Here is a 16376-nt window from a genome sequence, read left to right on the forward strand (position 1 = left end):
TTAAACAAATAAGATTTTCAATAAAATTATTCATTTATTTCAAAAGTCAAAGCAAACCATTTATCTTAAGTTATAGAATGTAAGAAAAAAAAGCCCCACACTAACAGAATTACAAAATCCAACAAAAAAAAGTACTCTAGGTAACCATAAATAATCTATACAGACTTACTTACTTACTATCTGGTGCAACAGTCCTTAGAGTAGGACCTGGACCTCCTCAACAAGCTGCCCCCATCCGCTCCGGTCTGCGGCCTTAAGGCGCCATCTTCTAACTCCAGCCCGACGAAGGTCTTCCTCCACTTCATCTAGCCATCTAAGTCTAGGGCGCCCTCGAATTCTTCTGCCTCCTGGGTTTTCATTTAATAGTTTTCGGGGCACCCTTCCCGCAGGCATCCTCTCCACGTGTCCCAACCATCTCAATCTCCCCTTCTTTATTTGGGCGACTATGTTTGGTTCTCCAAACAATTCCATCAATTCGTGGTTCTTTCTGATTTTCCAGTCGCCATTCTCGCACTTCGGGCCAAATATCTTTCTTAATATTTTTCTTTCCCAAACCCCGAGTATCTTTTCACTTTCCTTGCTGAGCACCCAGGTTTCGCTGGCGTATGTGACGATGGGTCTGATTATCGTTTTATAGGCTATTATCTTAGCCTTGCGGGACAAATCCTTAAACCGCAAAACCTTTTGAATAGCGAAGAGGCATCTGTTTCCTGCCGCTATTCTCGCCTTTATTTCTGCGGTTATGTCATTATTGTTTGTAACAAGTGACCCTAGCTATTTAAAATCACTGCACGTTGGGAAGCTGTGATTGCTTAACTGGATTTGTCCTTCTCCACTCGACTGGGCTTTCGAGGTTTGCATGTATTTTGTCTTTACCTCGTTGATTTCCAGACGACGTTTCTTACACATTAAGTGGTGAAGACCCACATTAAATTCGTAGGACTTCTCTAAGATTTGCCTGTACGAGAATATATGGTCAACGGTTGATCTTCCTGATCTGAAACCACACTGTACTCACCAAGGAAGTTATCAGCCCATTTTACTAGACGTTTGTTGATGGCAATGGATAGTACCTTATACGTCACTGGGAGTAGGGCCTCTGTAATTCTTGCAATCCAACTTGTCCCCTTTTTTGTAGATCGGACACAGGATTGCCTTACTCCATTCGCTTGGCATCTTTTCATTGCACCATATATCCCAGATAAGCGAATGAACCAGTTCTATTGTGGCTCCTCCCCCGTGTTTAAGGAATTCCGCATGTATTCCGTCTATTCCTGGTGCCTTATAGTCTTTTAAGAACATTATTATTTCTTCAATGACTTCTTTTTATATTAAAAGAAGTTTATATTAAAAGAACAACCATCACACGCTGTATACAATAACAGATACATAAATCCCAATATTTCCATCTATCCTTTGGCATTGAAATCAACTTGGTATTGTCTCCTCCAGCAATGACCACAGGTATCCTTACTGCTGCCGTTCTCCAATTAAGGACACCAAGAAAAATCCTTTCATCCCTAACTAACCATTTGATCATTTCAACCTGAGACACTCCGAATGTCATGGAAAACATTCATCCAACACTTTTCTTGGTCTAGTTTTCCAGTTCATCCTTACGAGATGTAAAAAAAAAAGTAAAGTAAAGTAATCGCCTATTTTTTCAGGCGGGGCTTAACGTCCAACTACCAGTTAGGTGTCGTGGACGGAGGCGACTAACAAACATACTTTACTGTAAATTCCTTTTATTAACCATTAAATAAAATTTCAAGGCTTAAGACCGGAAATCGAACCCAGTACCACAATACATATTAGCTTCGCAGGTCTCGCCTCTAACCGCTCGGCTACCGTGGCGCCTCTTACGAGATGTCTACATGTGTAATCTACCCAATCTGGCGAAACTTAACGGTATCTAGATCGTTGTTTATTGATTCTTTAGTTCTGCATTAATCTTGGCCCAAATTTTACTAAAACTCCATTTATAAATGTCCTATCCATTTAATTTTTAAAATTGGAAATCCCTGTAGATTTATTTTCGGTAAATATTTTAAAAATTGGCCTGCACTAAGAGAAAGTAAAAATTTTTTTAGAAAAGTGAAAGTATCAACCCACCATTTTATTTACCAGCTGGCTATTGTTTTCATTGGTAGGGGAGTGCGACCAGCTATCAGCGATTTCTATTGGTCTAATAAGTCGCCTAAATTTCACACCTCTATTTCATCACTGTGATTGGTCAATTATTTATTGCTAATTATTTCTTACCAAACATTAATTTTTCTCCCATAGGTATTCCATGAATTATCGAATTATGTTATACAAAAATTTATCCCTAAAACACCAAAAATGAAGATATTTTTTAATTTACACTTGTTACATAAGCCAGAAGCAAGAAGATAAGGAATATTGTTATTTTTTCGAAAAATGATACTCCATCATTGGACATCAGTGTGCTTATGGCTGCTATTTCAGTATTCTTGTTTGTTCTCCAATTTTTATTGTCCACTAAATGTTAAGTAATTAGAAAATGAGAAGGTTCTGGAAAATATATTCTATATGTTTGCAGAAATTCCAGATTCAGCAGTGTTTTCAGTGATTGCAGGCCACAATCAATGCTGGCGTTTATATCCTATATTTTTAAACAAACTTTATAAAAGATCAGTATGTATTTCTCTTATAATGACATTCATAACATTGTCAATTAGAATTTCCTGTAGATTTGATTGTTTCCAGGAGAAAGAATTGTTTAAATCCAAACGATAAGCGATTTATTGAAAAGAGATACCAGTTTCAGGCAAACCAACAATTCATCTTGTTTAGAACTGTCTTGGTGAACAGTTTTAAAAGTATCTTGTATAGTTTTACATTTACATCAAAGCTGAACTATAATTAAATGCTCTTAGTACATGGAATTGTAATTACTTTTCATAAATATTAGAATGCACAGAACTCATTTAATGAGATATAAACAGAAAAACTGTACTTCTTGGTGTAGCATTATTCCTGATTGTGTTCATCATCGCTCTAACTACAGTAAGTCATGAGAAAAAAGAAAATAGTTCGTCACGAATTAATGCAATACTTGCTCAAAATCATAGAAAGCTGGGTGTTCCCCTCTTAATTACAATTTTATTACAATGACCTTTTTTCATCAGTGTAAAATTTTGCTTTGTAAATTTAACAGGGTTAATATGTAAAATTTTGTAGAATTAAAACAGAATCGTATGGGTATCCATATTCCTTTTGGAGACATGCCTGCCATCTTTAGGGCAGCTATCCATTTACTGCAACAAGAAATTTGTCTCTAAAATATCAAAATTAATATAGTTTGCATTGGAGATATTACATTATATATGTTTTTGTTTTTTTTTTTCAAATTAAAAAAAAAAAAGCCTCATATTGTTTTCTGTTACTGAATGCTTTCTTTCAATTGAAATTATGCCTTGTAAGACTTAATTTTTCTTTTGAGAAAAGTATACTTCATTGAGTGATAATGAACTTAATTAAGAAAATTTGTACTTCAATTACTTGGCAAAACAGCAGTAATCTATCAAACTATAGAAAGGATTCAAGTCCAGCGGGAAAATAGATGAGCACATTATGAATTTTCTTGTTTTTTTCATGTTCTGTCATCAAGATAAGCAGAACGAACACAACTAGGTAAGCATTAACACCAATTCAAATAACTCAGGAAAGTGTTTCTGGAAGAGAATTTTAAATATCACAACTCAGGTAAAAAAAAAAAAAAAATGCAAAGCTGTATAACCTACGTTTGTGTGTCAGTTTTATAGTACACTGTACTTTAACGATGTCATCAAAATGAAACATATGGCCAGCTGTAAATAAATTACAAGTTGAGGCCACCTCAATAATTTCTACAGTAAAAAAAAAAATCAGAATTTTGGGGGTGCTGAGGAATAAAAAAACTTAAAGGTTACTCTCGGAGTAAAGGGCGAATGTATCTTGTGTTTAACAGTGTTGACAAAAATTAAATGTGTCCCTAAAAGGGAAAATAGCGAAATTGTCGCAAAATTAGAATTTATTGGCTTAATTCTCATTAATATTCCTATTATAGATTTTCATTTTCTAATTTTCATCGTAAATATCTATTTTAAGGCCCCCAAGAAAAAAAAGTGGTTTTTACAGAATGTCCACCGTAAAACGATAAAATACAAATTAAGTTTTATAGTACACCGCACTTTAAATAAAGAGTTGGCCAGATTACACTTATACATAATAATATAACAAATAATATAAAAGAAAAGTTCTTACTGAATTAAGCAAAATCACAAGAAAATTATATACATAATACAAGTTAATAAATTTAAACACAAATTTGGTTTCTACATACCAACGTTTCGGTAAATATATTACCTTCTTCAGGGTATTGTAAAAAATAATTTTTTTTTGGAATTTAATGTTAAGCTACATCATCATAACTGTTGACCATCCATATCTGTTCAAATATTCCCCAAAATCATCGATCAACAACGGTCGAAAACCAAAGCCATTATGATAACAATACAAGGAAAGATATCAGAACTATAAGATAACAAAGAGACAAAGCAATCCTAGAATAAATCGTCAATAATAAAACAAACTGAACTTTAGACATAAATATATTATAATTCAAACTTAAATAATATGAAGGCAGTATTAAGACAAAAGAGTATTTAATATTTAAAAAAATATAAAATGTTTAAAAGTTATAATTAATCTAGCAATCATTCAAGATAAAACTTCAACATCTAATTGCCTGACTTACAAAGTTAAACAATTGATCAAAATTTTAGAATGAATTAATTGCCAATAATTGTTGACAGCAATCGTGCAAAGATATTTTAACATAATCAACTTACTGGGAGATATTTTTTTTTATTATAGTACTATAAAACAATAAATAATAAAATTTGAAAACTGAGAACTTCACAATAAGGTTCCAATTAAAATTGTTAATCGGAATTATCACTTCACTGATACAGTTTTTAAGTTTTTTTTTTAAATTGTCTCAAAAACGGCTCCAACATCTGTTTTGTTTAAATCAATAAATTTTGTTAGAAAAACATTCCCATAAAAATGCTATTATGGGAACTTCGGTGAGAGAGATTGGGGTGATTAGGTTTACTCTAGAGAGTACCACATTTGATTTTGCCAACTATATATGTAATTTTTTTAAGAATCACATGTGAAATAAATTTTTCTATTTTGAAAAAAATCTGCTGACCGAAGGACTTTACTTAATATAGTTTTCAGTATTTTGAGACTTTCAAAGCTAAAGGAGGGGGCCGATAAAAAAGTTTTTGTAATGAAGACTTTCTCTGGCCGTGGCCAAAAATAAAAGAAAAATACTTTTAAATATAAACAAAACATAACTGTTCTTTTTACTACGCCATTATCAATAGAACTTTCAAAAAGTACCGTAACGACGTCAGCTTGCCCTAACCTATTATGGTGCTGAAAAATAACTAATAAAAGCAATGTTTGGTTTAGAGACAGGGTAGGCAACCTTAGAGCCTAAATCTAACCTCATTAAGAAAACCTTTTCTTTTAAGGTTAAGTTTAAACTTCAGCAAGAAAGTTTCTAATTATCAAGTTGAGTCTAGTTTAACGTAATGTCGGTTTCCATGTTAGTCGTCTGTCCAATTTACTATTCTGAAGGTCCAAATAGAGTTGTATTCTTCTTCCAAACTCTCATTTTAGAGGGGGGGGGGGGTCCATCGTTACTTTAAAGTGAATTTAGCTACGTTCGTATTGTTGGGATCTTTGTCTTTAAAGAAATATGTATATTAATCTTCATTAGTTTAGAAAAACAGTCATTATACCCTCTCTGCCTTTTCAGTCCTAAGGCTGAGCTAAAATATTTTGCACACCAAAGTCTGGCGCTTTGTCCCCAGTCTCCTGCAGTTGTCCGCTCCAATTATTACTGCATTGCAGTATTTATAAGTTCCGTTCCCAAGGTTGACTAGACGCTTTTAAATAAAAAATGTCTTTATGAATTGGAAAACTTGATTGAATTCAAACGATCTCTTTACTTTCCAGTGTTTCGCTCGTGTTCAATTATAGAGACATGCGTATCATTGCTTTCTTACTTTGATAGTATCTATTTTTTGTTTTATGTGTATGACATGAAAATTCCTTCTTTCTCAATATCGTTATATTATTAGTGTATAGCCGAGTTGTTGAACAGGTAAATAGTTTTAATACATCAATAGAATCTCCGCCTTTCTTTGCTCAAAATCTTTCTTTAAGGATGCTTGATTCGATATTTTATGCCTTTTCCAAATTAGTTATATATGTATGCAACTGTAATTAATTACAATAAGCAAAAAAGATTAGGGGTAAGGAAATGGTGCAAATACATACGCACGCATGTACACCAAGAGACATGAGTGGAGTGAACGACGACCATTCCAGTGATGGAAGCTGTTAGTTCGCCAGGTTGGCAAGCTTAACGCAGCAACCATCCTAGGAGATCGGCATTATGTGTGGAGTTGGTACGCTTGGCCACCGTATCTTTATTTTGATGTATATTTATATACATTTAAAATCATTTATTTCTACCAAGAAACTGCATAAATTATTATTCATTTATATATTATGCTTTTGTTTTTTTTTGCACATTAACCATTATTGTTAGCGCGAGGGCTACAAAACATATTCGTATTCAAACCAAACCTGTCAGTCGGTTTTCCTTGCCATATTGAGTTTATTTTCTTTTATAAAAACTCCTTTTTTTCAATAAATAAACTTGATTATTTCTTTAATTTAAGACGCGTCAACATCTGATCTCATTAGTGTCTGGAGCTTTTTTCAGTGCACTAGCTGTCGGCTTCCGGATAGTGGTTCTTTCATTACAGAGAACTCTGTCCATCACCGGATAGTCAGCTGTAAGAAGCTTAGAAGAAAATCTAAGGGGCCTGCCAGGATTCGAACCAAAGATCTGCGCGTGAGAATCCTGAACGCTAACCTCTATTAAATAAGTTATAACAGTGGAAAGTAAAAAGTAAAAGTAAAGTAATCTCCTATTTATTCTGGCGGGGCTTAACGTCCAACTACCAATCGTGGACGGAGGCGACTAGCAAACAATATTTTACTGTAAATTTCTTTTATTAACCATTAAATAAAATCCCAAGGCTTAGGCCAGGGGAATCGAACCCTATGCAACAATTCATATTAGCTTCGCAGGTCTTATAAGAGGTCTCATAATTAAAAAAAACATGAAATTTTTAATGAAAGACAGATTAGAGCGAGATAATCACGTAAATTAATTTTTCAAATAATTAATGAAGGAACAGACTGGTTACCACTTCCTGGTCGACGTCAGTAATCGGTTTAAAGAATTGCATTTTTGAATCTTCGTTTCCCTTTTGGATTTCTAAAACATTCAATCCGGAAGCAATTTGTCCAGAAATTGGGTGGGTACTATGACGCTGAAACTTAACCGTCGTATACTATCTTAATGCAAAGTTAAACTTACTGAACCACAAAATGAACTGATGTATGTATATCCGCCGTAACTCATTAAACCAAAAATTGCAGGAAGTTAAAATTTGATATTTTCGTTTTGATACTTACTACCTTTAGCAGACGAAACCACAATAACGTTTTAGTCAAATTCGTTAAACCGGAAGTATCTCTTTACAGAATGAACTTTTCAGTTTTTAAGGTCTTCTCGAAAACGACCCCAACGACTGGGTGTCCTAGTATGCAAGATCCATAACTTTTATTTGAAACATTTCTCCAGAGAAAATCGATTAAAGGGACTTCTGCAAGAGTGGGTAGGTCGATTCCTTCTGATGTGATTAAATATATGAGCTGTTTATTTTGAAAGTGGGGCAAGTCCATTTTTTGATATTGCGAGTTATTTAAGGTTTTGCGGTTCAATAAATTTAAAAATATTGGTAAATATTAATAGACATATTTTTTATATTTTGTGGTATTAGATAATGTAAGTTTATAATCCAATAGTGTTTATAGTGCTGGCTAAGAAAAATAAAGGTTTTATTATAACTAAATGGACTTGCCTCACTTTCAAAATTAATGAATTATTGTAATCGTTGATTTAAATATTTCAGTCGTATCAGCCTTTTTTAACAATAAAAACATAATACTAATCAATAGTTCGACTATTCTTCTTCTTTTTTAAATTTTTTTGAATCATTTTGGTCCGAATTGCCTTCGTATTCAGATTCTGATTCCAAGATTCTTCTTTTATTACCGATTGTCATGGGTCTTATTTCTACAAACATAATAAAATTACTTGCAAATGAGGATTTTATTGAAATGGCGTTATTACCCAGAAAAGTATTTTTATTTTATATTTGTTACCTACCAAATTCACTTTCAGATGCATCAGAGTTATATGTAATTACCGTTGTAATCGGTTTCAGCCATTTTTTTCTTTTTATAAAATAAACCACAATCCGTTATTAATTTTCAAAATGAAACTTTTTCGTACACCGAGCACAAAACAACACAACTTACTTGATAGCCGATAATATAAGTCGAATGTTATACAATTTGCAGTTTTTCAGAGTTTTGCCAATAGTACCAAAATTTCCCGGTGTTGGTGTTATTATCGAAACACAAAATTAAGATGTACTTATTATTATTAAATAATAATAAATTTTATGAAATATTGTACAATCACCGATTACCAATATCAAAGATAGATAGATAAAAATACCCTGCATTATTCAGACATGATGTTAAACCGTCACATTTGCTTCACCATACAGCAACCGGAGTTAAATTTTGCTGTACGGTTAAATTTCAACCTAAGATGGACTTGCACCATTTTCAAATTAAACATATTTACAATATTGTTAAGAGCTAAAACTTCCATCTCCCAAATATTAGAATTCTGAATTTTTTTTAACTCTAAATTGTTTACAGATAAAAAGATCATACCAAGTTTTATCTATAATTACCATTATCTTCATTTTTTTCAAAAATGGACTTGCCCCACTTTCAAAATAAACTGCTCACATGTATAACACAAAAGTTAGAAGTTTTGAAGAAATTTCATGAGTTAGAACCTTCAGAAAGTCGTGTGTTTGCACCAGTTTTTCTTATTTGTTAAACATTTATGGAATTTCACTCTTCACGAAACATTCCAAAATTGTAGTTACTCATTATTAGGGAAACTTGGGCATTAAAATTTCCTCAGCACCACCTCATGAATGAAATCATAATATGAAAACTATGATCATATTAGCCGGCTGGTAATTTGGAAAATTATTGGGCTAAATTCGCCTGTTTTAAAACAAACTATACTTCAGAACTTCACTTACGAGAATTTACAGAATTACGGAATGAATCCTTACAAGGAAAAGAAAAAAAAAACTTCGTTTTCCGAAGCAAAAAGATTCACAGTCGATAAAAAAAAAAAAAAAAAGGCACCGCTAAAATTACTACAGCAAATTTTACTGGAATTGGAGAAACTCAGAATCGGATTCACAGCAAAGAGAAACATCTTAGTTACCCGAATTGTGACGAAAAGCAAGCACACAATGGAAATAACTTGTTGATAACCTTTATTTTAGCACTTCGAGGATTAAAAATAAATAAAAATAAGCTAATACATACTGTAACCAGAAATTAAATCCATGGAAATGTTTTAATGACTTGATCACTTTAACCACAAGTGGAAAACTTTCAATACAATTTGCACCAGAATTCTGAGCCGTATATGTGAGTAGAGTTTTTGCACTTGGACCTGGGACTAACTATATTAAAAAACAGAAGCAATTTAAATCTCTTAAGCGAATAAAGAAAAAAACTCGTCTAAAATACAAAATTAAATTTTGTATGGACGGGGCGGAAGCTCATCTTAATAATATTTCTTTTTTTTTCTTTGAAATAAAAAAGGAATTACACGTGGGATACAAAAGCTACCCATGTTATTAGAATATTACACATTTTAAATATGCTAGGAAACATATCTGTTTGGATCTTATAATTTTCAATAAAGAATGTCAGCTTAAACAAAAATATGCCAAATAAATCGAAAGTGTCAATCGACTTTCCGCCAAAGATACAAGGCAATACAGTGAAACAACGAAATGCGGAACAGTCTTGGAATTCAATTATACTATAGACATCAGATGTCACAAGTAGCCCGTTGATTGAAAATACATGCTTACTGCTTATTCACTTAAGTTGCGTATCCAAATTTATTATGCTTGTCAAACATATTTCAAACATTAGTGCTGTTAGAATTTTTTAACAATAATAATAGCTCAAACCAGCCTCAAATTTATTAACGAACTCTGATCTGGATATTTAAACGTTGAAAGGAATTTGATTCAGTTTATCACGTTGTGTTCAGTCCATGCACTTGAGATTGCAAAACACTTGCAGTTAATTAATACAGCAGTTCTCATAAAAACAGTTCTCATAGAAAAAAACTGTCCTCACTCAAGTTGTCTAATATTGAAATAGATTTTGACCAACATTAAGTTTTGGCTGAAGTTTGACTTTGCCAACCTATGATAGGGTAAGTTAATGACATTTATGCAATTATTGTTGAGTATGTGTTACATTGAACTTATTTTTCTGTTTACTTTTTGTTTCAGAGAGTGCTTATAAATAAATATTGATGCCAGAGTCATAATATTCAATCCTGGCAGTAACCTTCAGCTGTCTGGAGAAGCTTGATTCAGCACGTCTATTCTATTTATTAATAAGTATAAGGTAAATAATTTTAATCTGTAACTGTAAAATATGTTCCACCGCCCTAAAGATGACCAAATCATCTTGGTTGAAAGTTGGGCAGAACAACCAAAACATTTTGACAGAAACTAGCTTTAACCTATCTTCTATCTTGGTGTAAAGAATCAAGTCTCAAGACTCAAAAACCGTAAATAATATTTACAATATTTTGTTAAATTATTATTATTGAATTTTGTGTTCTGTTTTTAACACTTTAAATACTTAATTTTCTTTTTTGTAACTTCCATATAGTAAGAAAAAAACAGCCTCACAAAACTGCTTGAAGTTGGTTTGTGTTTGTTGAATCGCCATGCTGTTCGGAGCACGAACAGTCAGAAGTTCTAAATGGGCAGATCTAATTCTTCGAGGGAAGACAAGGATGATTTCCTACCCTTCAAGGATTTTAATATTTTGTTGCTAAATAAAGAAGTTGTCATTAAAAACAAAATCTATGCCAGTTTTATCTCTTCACTTTTAGCTACAACCTAAATATTTAATGCAGACCAGGGTGTAGCAGCTTAAGCTGAAATAAGCTACAGCAGTGATTTCATGCCTCATTTTTCCAAACATCATTTCAGACAATTGTTCTTAAATATGTAGATGATATGAAGTGCAATCTGATCGAAAGGCAAATTTAAAATTATACTGCAGTTTATAGAATTCGATTTGTGAATGTAAACGTTTTCTAACTAAAAACAAACGTAATTCCTGATTTTTACCTAAAGTTGGCTGCCCTCAACGTCCCATTGAACAGGTTAGTTGAATGATTCGCCTTGTTCAGGTTTCTGAAACTAGGTACATCCATTCTACCAATATGAGTGCCATAAATTGTAGAAAGTTCTTCTTAAATAGCGCTACAACTCATGAAGAGTCTTTGCCTCCTCAAGACGTGCCCGCCAGGCGTCTCTGTCCTGCGCAGCCGCCCTCCAGTTACGGAATACAAGCAATGTCAAAGCATCTCTTGCCACACAGTCCTGCCATCGCGTTCTTGGTCTGCCTACCCTCCTGGGACCTTGTTCACTACCATCCATATTTTTTTTTGGTATTTCTTCATCCCCCATCCTTGCCATGTGCCCTGCCCATCGCAGTCTTCCGAGTAAATTGTAGATAGTACTTGGGAGAATTAGGGAAAACTTTCGAAATATCTTCCCCTGTAAACTATTGTTCCCTTTCTATTCCCAAAGAACATCTCCCCAAAAATGGTGAGGTTGACTCCCTTTGTTCAGATGTTGAGGAGAGTGCTTGCTTGAGAATTATTACAATCCGGAATAAGTTCTGATGGAGCAACTTCTTGGTTGGGGCACCATGATCAATAGGATTTCTGTCATTGAAATCGTATCAAACAAATAGGTAGTTTTCAGCATTATGTTTTTTCATGCACTTTTTGTAAAAACAACCCTTACACCAATATCCTGCCGGACAGTTTTTAATTTCATTTATATTTCGTTCTATCTACGGTTTCCTAGATTAATAAATAAATGAAAGATAAAAAATTATATATTTAGTTTGTAAATAAAAAAACTTAACATCTTTTAATCATATACATTTGATAACACATAAAGACACATCCTTCATATAAAAAGATACACAAAACTTAAACAGAAATTAAATTTATAAGGTAATTAATGAAAAGAAATAAGAAGCAAAATAATGAGAATTTACATTTTTAAATTATTAATGAAAGATTTAATCTAAACAAGGTATTTTTCAAGTTTGGTTTTTACTTTATATTTTTTACATTTTCTTAAAGCTTAAAAAGGCCATAGTGATGAAATTCTTTATTCTACTTATTTTCATTAAATAATTTTTGTATCTTGTAATTGGCAGTAAAAGTTATAATATAAAAATATAACTTTTTCATTTTGTAAATATTATTTTTAATACAAATAAATGGCTGAGCTGAAGCAGACCTTTTTTTTTTCTAAAATGAAATCAAAATAAAAAGTTGAGTCTAATTTAAAATCTTAGGATATAATTTTTAATAATAATAAAGTATGTATTTTGTACAAAAATTACATAATAAAATTTGAATTTTTTTAAAATAAAATAAAAATATATATATGTACAACACATAAGAGCCAAATCAGCAGATTAATAACAGCTGGTCAACAATGTTAGCTTCATTTATTTATACGAAATTTAGGCTGTTTTTCTCTAGGCTTATTTTTAGGCTAAAATCTTTTTGTCATCCAAATTCATTCTTGAGAACTTTTTAGATTACAGTGGCACTGTTCTGACTCCGGAAGCTGCAATATGATCCGAAACAAGGGTTGGATTCTTCAGTTTCAGTGTCCAATTTAAGAGTACACCGTATTCTCCACCCATTCTTCCAATGTGAATGTAGCAACGTTCGAATTGTTTGGATCTTTATCTTTAAAGATTTCTGGGGAATAGAATGAAAAATAAATAATATTAATCGATTTATAACAACAACAAAGTTCTGTTCAAAGTTTGCTATAAGAATGGTTTTCATTTTGTTTTCTTTCGCTCTTCCAGTTAAAAGAAGATATTGCGGATTAACCGCTTTTAACCGTACGTACCTACGTACCCTGAGTAATGTTATCGCAAAATCCAAAATGGCCGAAAGTTCAAATATGGTATTTTGTTTACATGCTAGCAGAAGGAGTCTATTCGCCGAGGCTGACTGCAGAATTAATCCGTCAAGGCCGCATGGGTATATAAGGATGATTGTAGGCCTATTAACTGCAGGCTCAGGAAACACATGCATCGCATGGGCCTGGCAGATAAGACAGCCTTTGCAGGTTCTGTCAGGAAGAGGAGGAGGAAACGGGCATTGCACGTGTTGTGTGTCAGTGTGAGGGGCTTGTCTGGGGCTAAGGATGGTTACTTCTCGGGCCTTGAGAGCTTTACCCAAGAGCAGCTCTCCCCAGCAACAAGAGTCTGAACAAAAAGGACAGGGTCTGGAGGGCGGAGCTTTAAAGTGAGGGGTGCCACAATAGATCCAAAGGGGTCACAGTGCCGTAGGCCTTCAGGCCGCCCTAGTCTAATCTAAACCTAATTGCATGCTAGGAGAGTATGCCAGTTTTGATAACTGGCACCCGGAGTATTTTTTGAACGCACCAACACAAGCCCCTTGTCAATGTGGTTACAGATTACAAACCGGAGCTGTGAGAAACTCCTTGGAAGAGAAAATCTAAGGGCCCAGCAGCTGGGTTCGAACCTGAAATCTCCGCTTGGGAATCCAGTACTCTAATCGCTGAGAATCACACTTCACATAAATTTTTTTGTATCAATAAACTGGACTGGCCAATATCAATTAATGCAAATATTGATTCTTTCTTAACATCTCTGATAAAAAATAAATCATTATTATTAATATCGTACTAACCCATCATGGATTTGAGTCTGACAGCGCACATCATGAAATCATCGAAAGCAATCCTGCCATCGCGGCTAGCGTATCGATGGCACAAAGCGTTAAGTACTCGATTATTGAGTCTATAGCCAGCAGAATTTAAAGCTTGCCTCAAATCAAACGGACTTAGATAACCACTGTTGGCCTTGTCGTATAACTTGAAGACAGTCTTTAATAATAAATAAAATTTATGATAAAATATTTACAAGATTATATAAAAAATTGCCTAAAAAATTTAGTTTAATTTAAATAAAATACCTTCCACGCTTTAATGTCAATCCAGAGATTTTTAAATTCCTCAAAGCCTAGTTTACCTGAGCGATCTACATCCATCATGGCGATCATGCTGCGACATACGTCCTTAGAAAAGCCACCAGCCGTTTTTGTTTCTGTCAAATCGTACACAAAAACTATTATTATGGAATATTTTTGAAAAAAAAAAGCGGTGATTTAACTTTTTGGCCATTCAGAATTCTTTAGAGTACCTTATAACAGATTAAACACCAGATTTTGGTGGATTTTTTAACTGAAATCACTTTTTTAAAAAAATCTAATATTAAGATCTGTATATTACTTAAGAAAGTTTCGACATATTTTGCAATATGTCAACTTTACTGATACTATGTACTGAAAATGTGGTTAGGTCTGCCGTACTGGATACTTAGCATTTGACGCACACTTAAATTGTATCCCGGTTTTGGACTTTCATTCTAGCTGAGTCAGCAAATGTAATGCGAATCAGAAACACAAGAGACGTTGAAACTTTGTACACCAAACTGGTTGATCCTACCTCTGATGGTGGATGAAAGACCGAAACCGGAAGTACAATGCAATAAACATGCCACTTCCGGCGGATACTGCAAGCACGTTAATGGAACGTGTAGTCGTGACGCTCATTGGAGCGTTAAGGGTACTTCTCGGCGAGGTGGATGGGCTGCTTTTCGCTAAGAATCAACTACGGTATAATGGTTACGTATTTAATACGTCATTGATCAGATGTGCCATTTCACTGGATAGATATTTATTAATTTTTAGCTTTCTGTTTTAATGTTACCTTTAAAAGGGAAACTGTATAACACTGAAATCTCCTAGTTTTTTTAGTAAAACGGTCAAGTTTGAGGAAACTTTTAATTGCATAAACTGCAATAAGAGGAAATATTGTGAGGTTCTTCTTTCTCTTAAACTAATTCTATGAAATGTATTTACAAAATGCAAATTTTACTATTTTTAGAAAGCTATTTATGTACTTGTTATTTGAAAACATTATAACAGTAACAAATTATCATTAACAAACATAGTTTGTTATAAAACTTAAAACTGTTATTCTATTTATCTACTCTACAAAAACAAAAAAGAAAATAAAAAGTAATATATTTTTTAATGTTACGAAAATCAGTAAAAAACGAGATAATCGATTTAATAAAAACCATGCTAACTAAAGTAGTAAAATGTCTCATTTACATGAGTTATGAAAATATGTATGCGTAATGTTTGCCTAGTTATGCTTTATGATCGATATGAAGAAAAATGATCGATTGTTTTAAATTCAGAGTTTGTTTTTTTTCCCCCTAACTGTGAAAAGCTAAATAACTTTATAGCACTCAAAAATATGGATGATATAAAGCCAAATAATATATTTATATAAATATTTATGTACATACCACAATTATTTTTTGTTTTTGTTTTTTGGTTTTATGTAAACAAATAAAATGAAATGTCATGGCTTACCAAAGGCAGTGGCAAAAGGTGTCTCGCGACACAAAGTCCCACAGAACATGGATAGTATGCTGGTGATAATGTTCGTTTCACCTGGCGGTACGTCTATTTAACAACAATAACACACAAGCTATTTGGTTATGGCTGCCATTACAAGTTTTATTAATAATTAAAATGTTTAAAAAAAAAAAAAATCAATAAATCAATAATAGGCGGCATAACATTAAAAATTACAAAAATACACACGTAAACACAAAGAAAACAAAAAAAAAATTACTGTAGTGGCCTTAAAAAAAAAACAAGTTTAGGACAATTTCTGGCATGAGAATTAGATCGATCAAAATCGATCTATGAAGGTCGCAGTCTACTATGCCGCCCCCTCAGAAAAAAAAGTTCCTAAATCTAGTTAAATTCAAGATCATGGTTTCTCTTTTCAGTTCACCAATATTGCTGAGAAGCCTTGAAAAGAGATGCGAGATGATAAATGCCTCCTTTGTACAGCAATATTCATCTATTTTGGTAATTGATTCTTAAACCCAAGTGGGAAGATAGAATCTTGCCAGTTTCAGTAGTA

The 16376-nt window shown here is 33.1% G+C and overlaps 1 protein-coding gene and 2 long non-coding RNA genes across 10 annotated transcripts in view; 1 reads left to right on the plus strand and 2 right to left on the minus strand.

The window, feature by feature from the left end:
* Positions 1 to 729: 729 nt before the first annotated feature.
* LOC141459653 (uncharacterized) lies at positions 730 to 4533 on the minus strand. Its single transcript, XR_012461571.1, has 3 exons — positions 4349 to 4533; positions 3526 to 3698; positions 730 to 3281 (listed from the first exon to the last, which is right to left on the minus strand). It is a non-coding gene; the product is annotated as an uncharacterized lncRNA (long non-coding RNA).
* A 4037-nt stretch (positions 4534 to 8570) lies between these two features.
* LOC141459648 (uncharacterized) lies at positions 8571 to 11158 on the plus strand. The gene is made up of 3 exons (XR_012461562.1): positions 8571 to 10495; positions 10575 to 10692; positions 10963 to 11158. It is a non-coding gene; the product is annotated as an uncharacterized lncRNA (long non-coding RNA).
* Positions 11159 to 12189: 1031 nt separating this feature from the next.
* LOC141459631 (calpain-A-like) overlaps positions 12190 to 16376 on the minus strand; it is a 74254-nt gene continuing 70067 nt past the window's right edge. For 7 of the 8 annotated variants that reach the window (XM_074138893.1, XM_074138900.1, XM_074138897.1 and 4 more), the window contains 4 exons: positions 15815 to 15907; positions 14345 to 14475; positions 14060 to 14255; positions 12190 to 13093 (listed from right to left, as the gene is read on the minus strand). In XM_074138893.1, the coding sequence (XP_073994994.1) occupies positions 13008 to 13093; positions 14060 to 14255; positions 14345 to 14475; positions 15815 to 15907 (506 nt within the window). In that variant the 3' untranslated portion in view covers positions 12190 to 13007. The remainder of the gene's footprint in view (positions 13094 to 14059; positions 14256 to 14344; positions 14476 to 15814; positions 15908 to 16376) is intronic. The other variant, XM_074138894.1, reaches the window with a different exon arrangement.

Source organism: Rhodnius prolixus, unplaced genomic scaffold (assembly GCF_049639745.1).
Source record: "Rhodnius prolixus isolate KJV_2025 unplaced genomic scaffold, Rpr scaffold_17, whole genome shotgun sequence".
Classification (NCBI taxonomy): Eukaryota; Metazoa; Arthropoda; class Insecta; order Hemiptera; family Reduviidae; genus Rhodnius; species Rhodnius prolixus.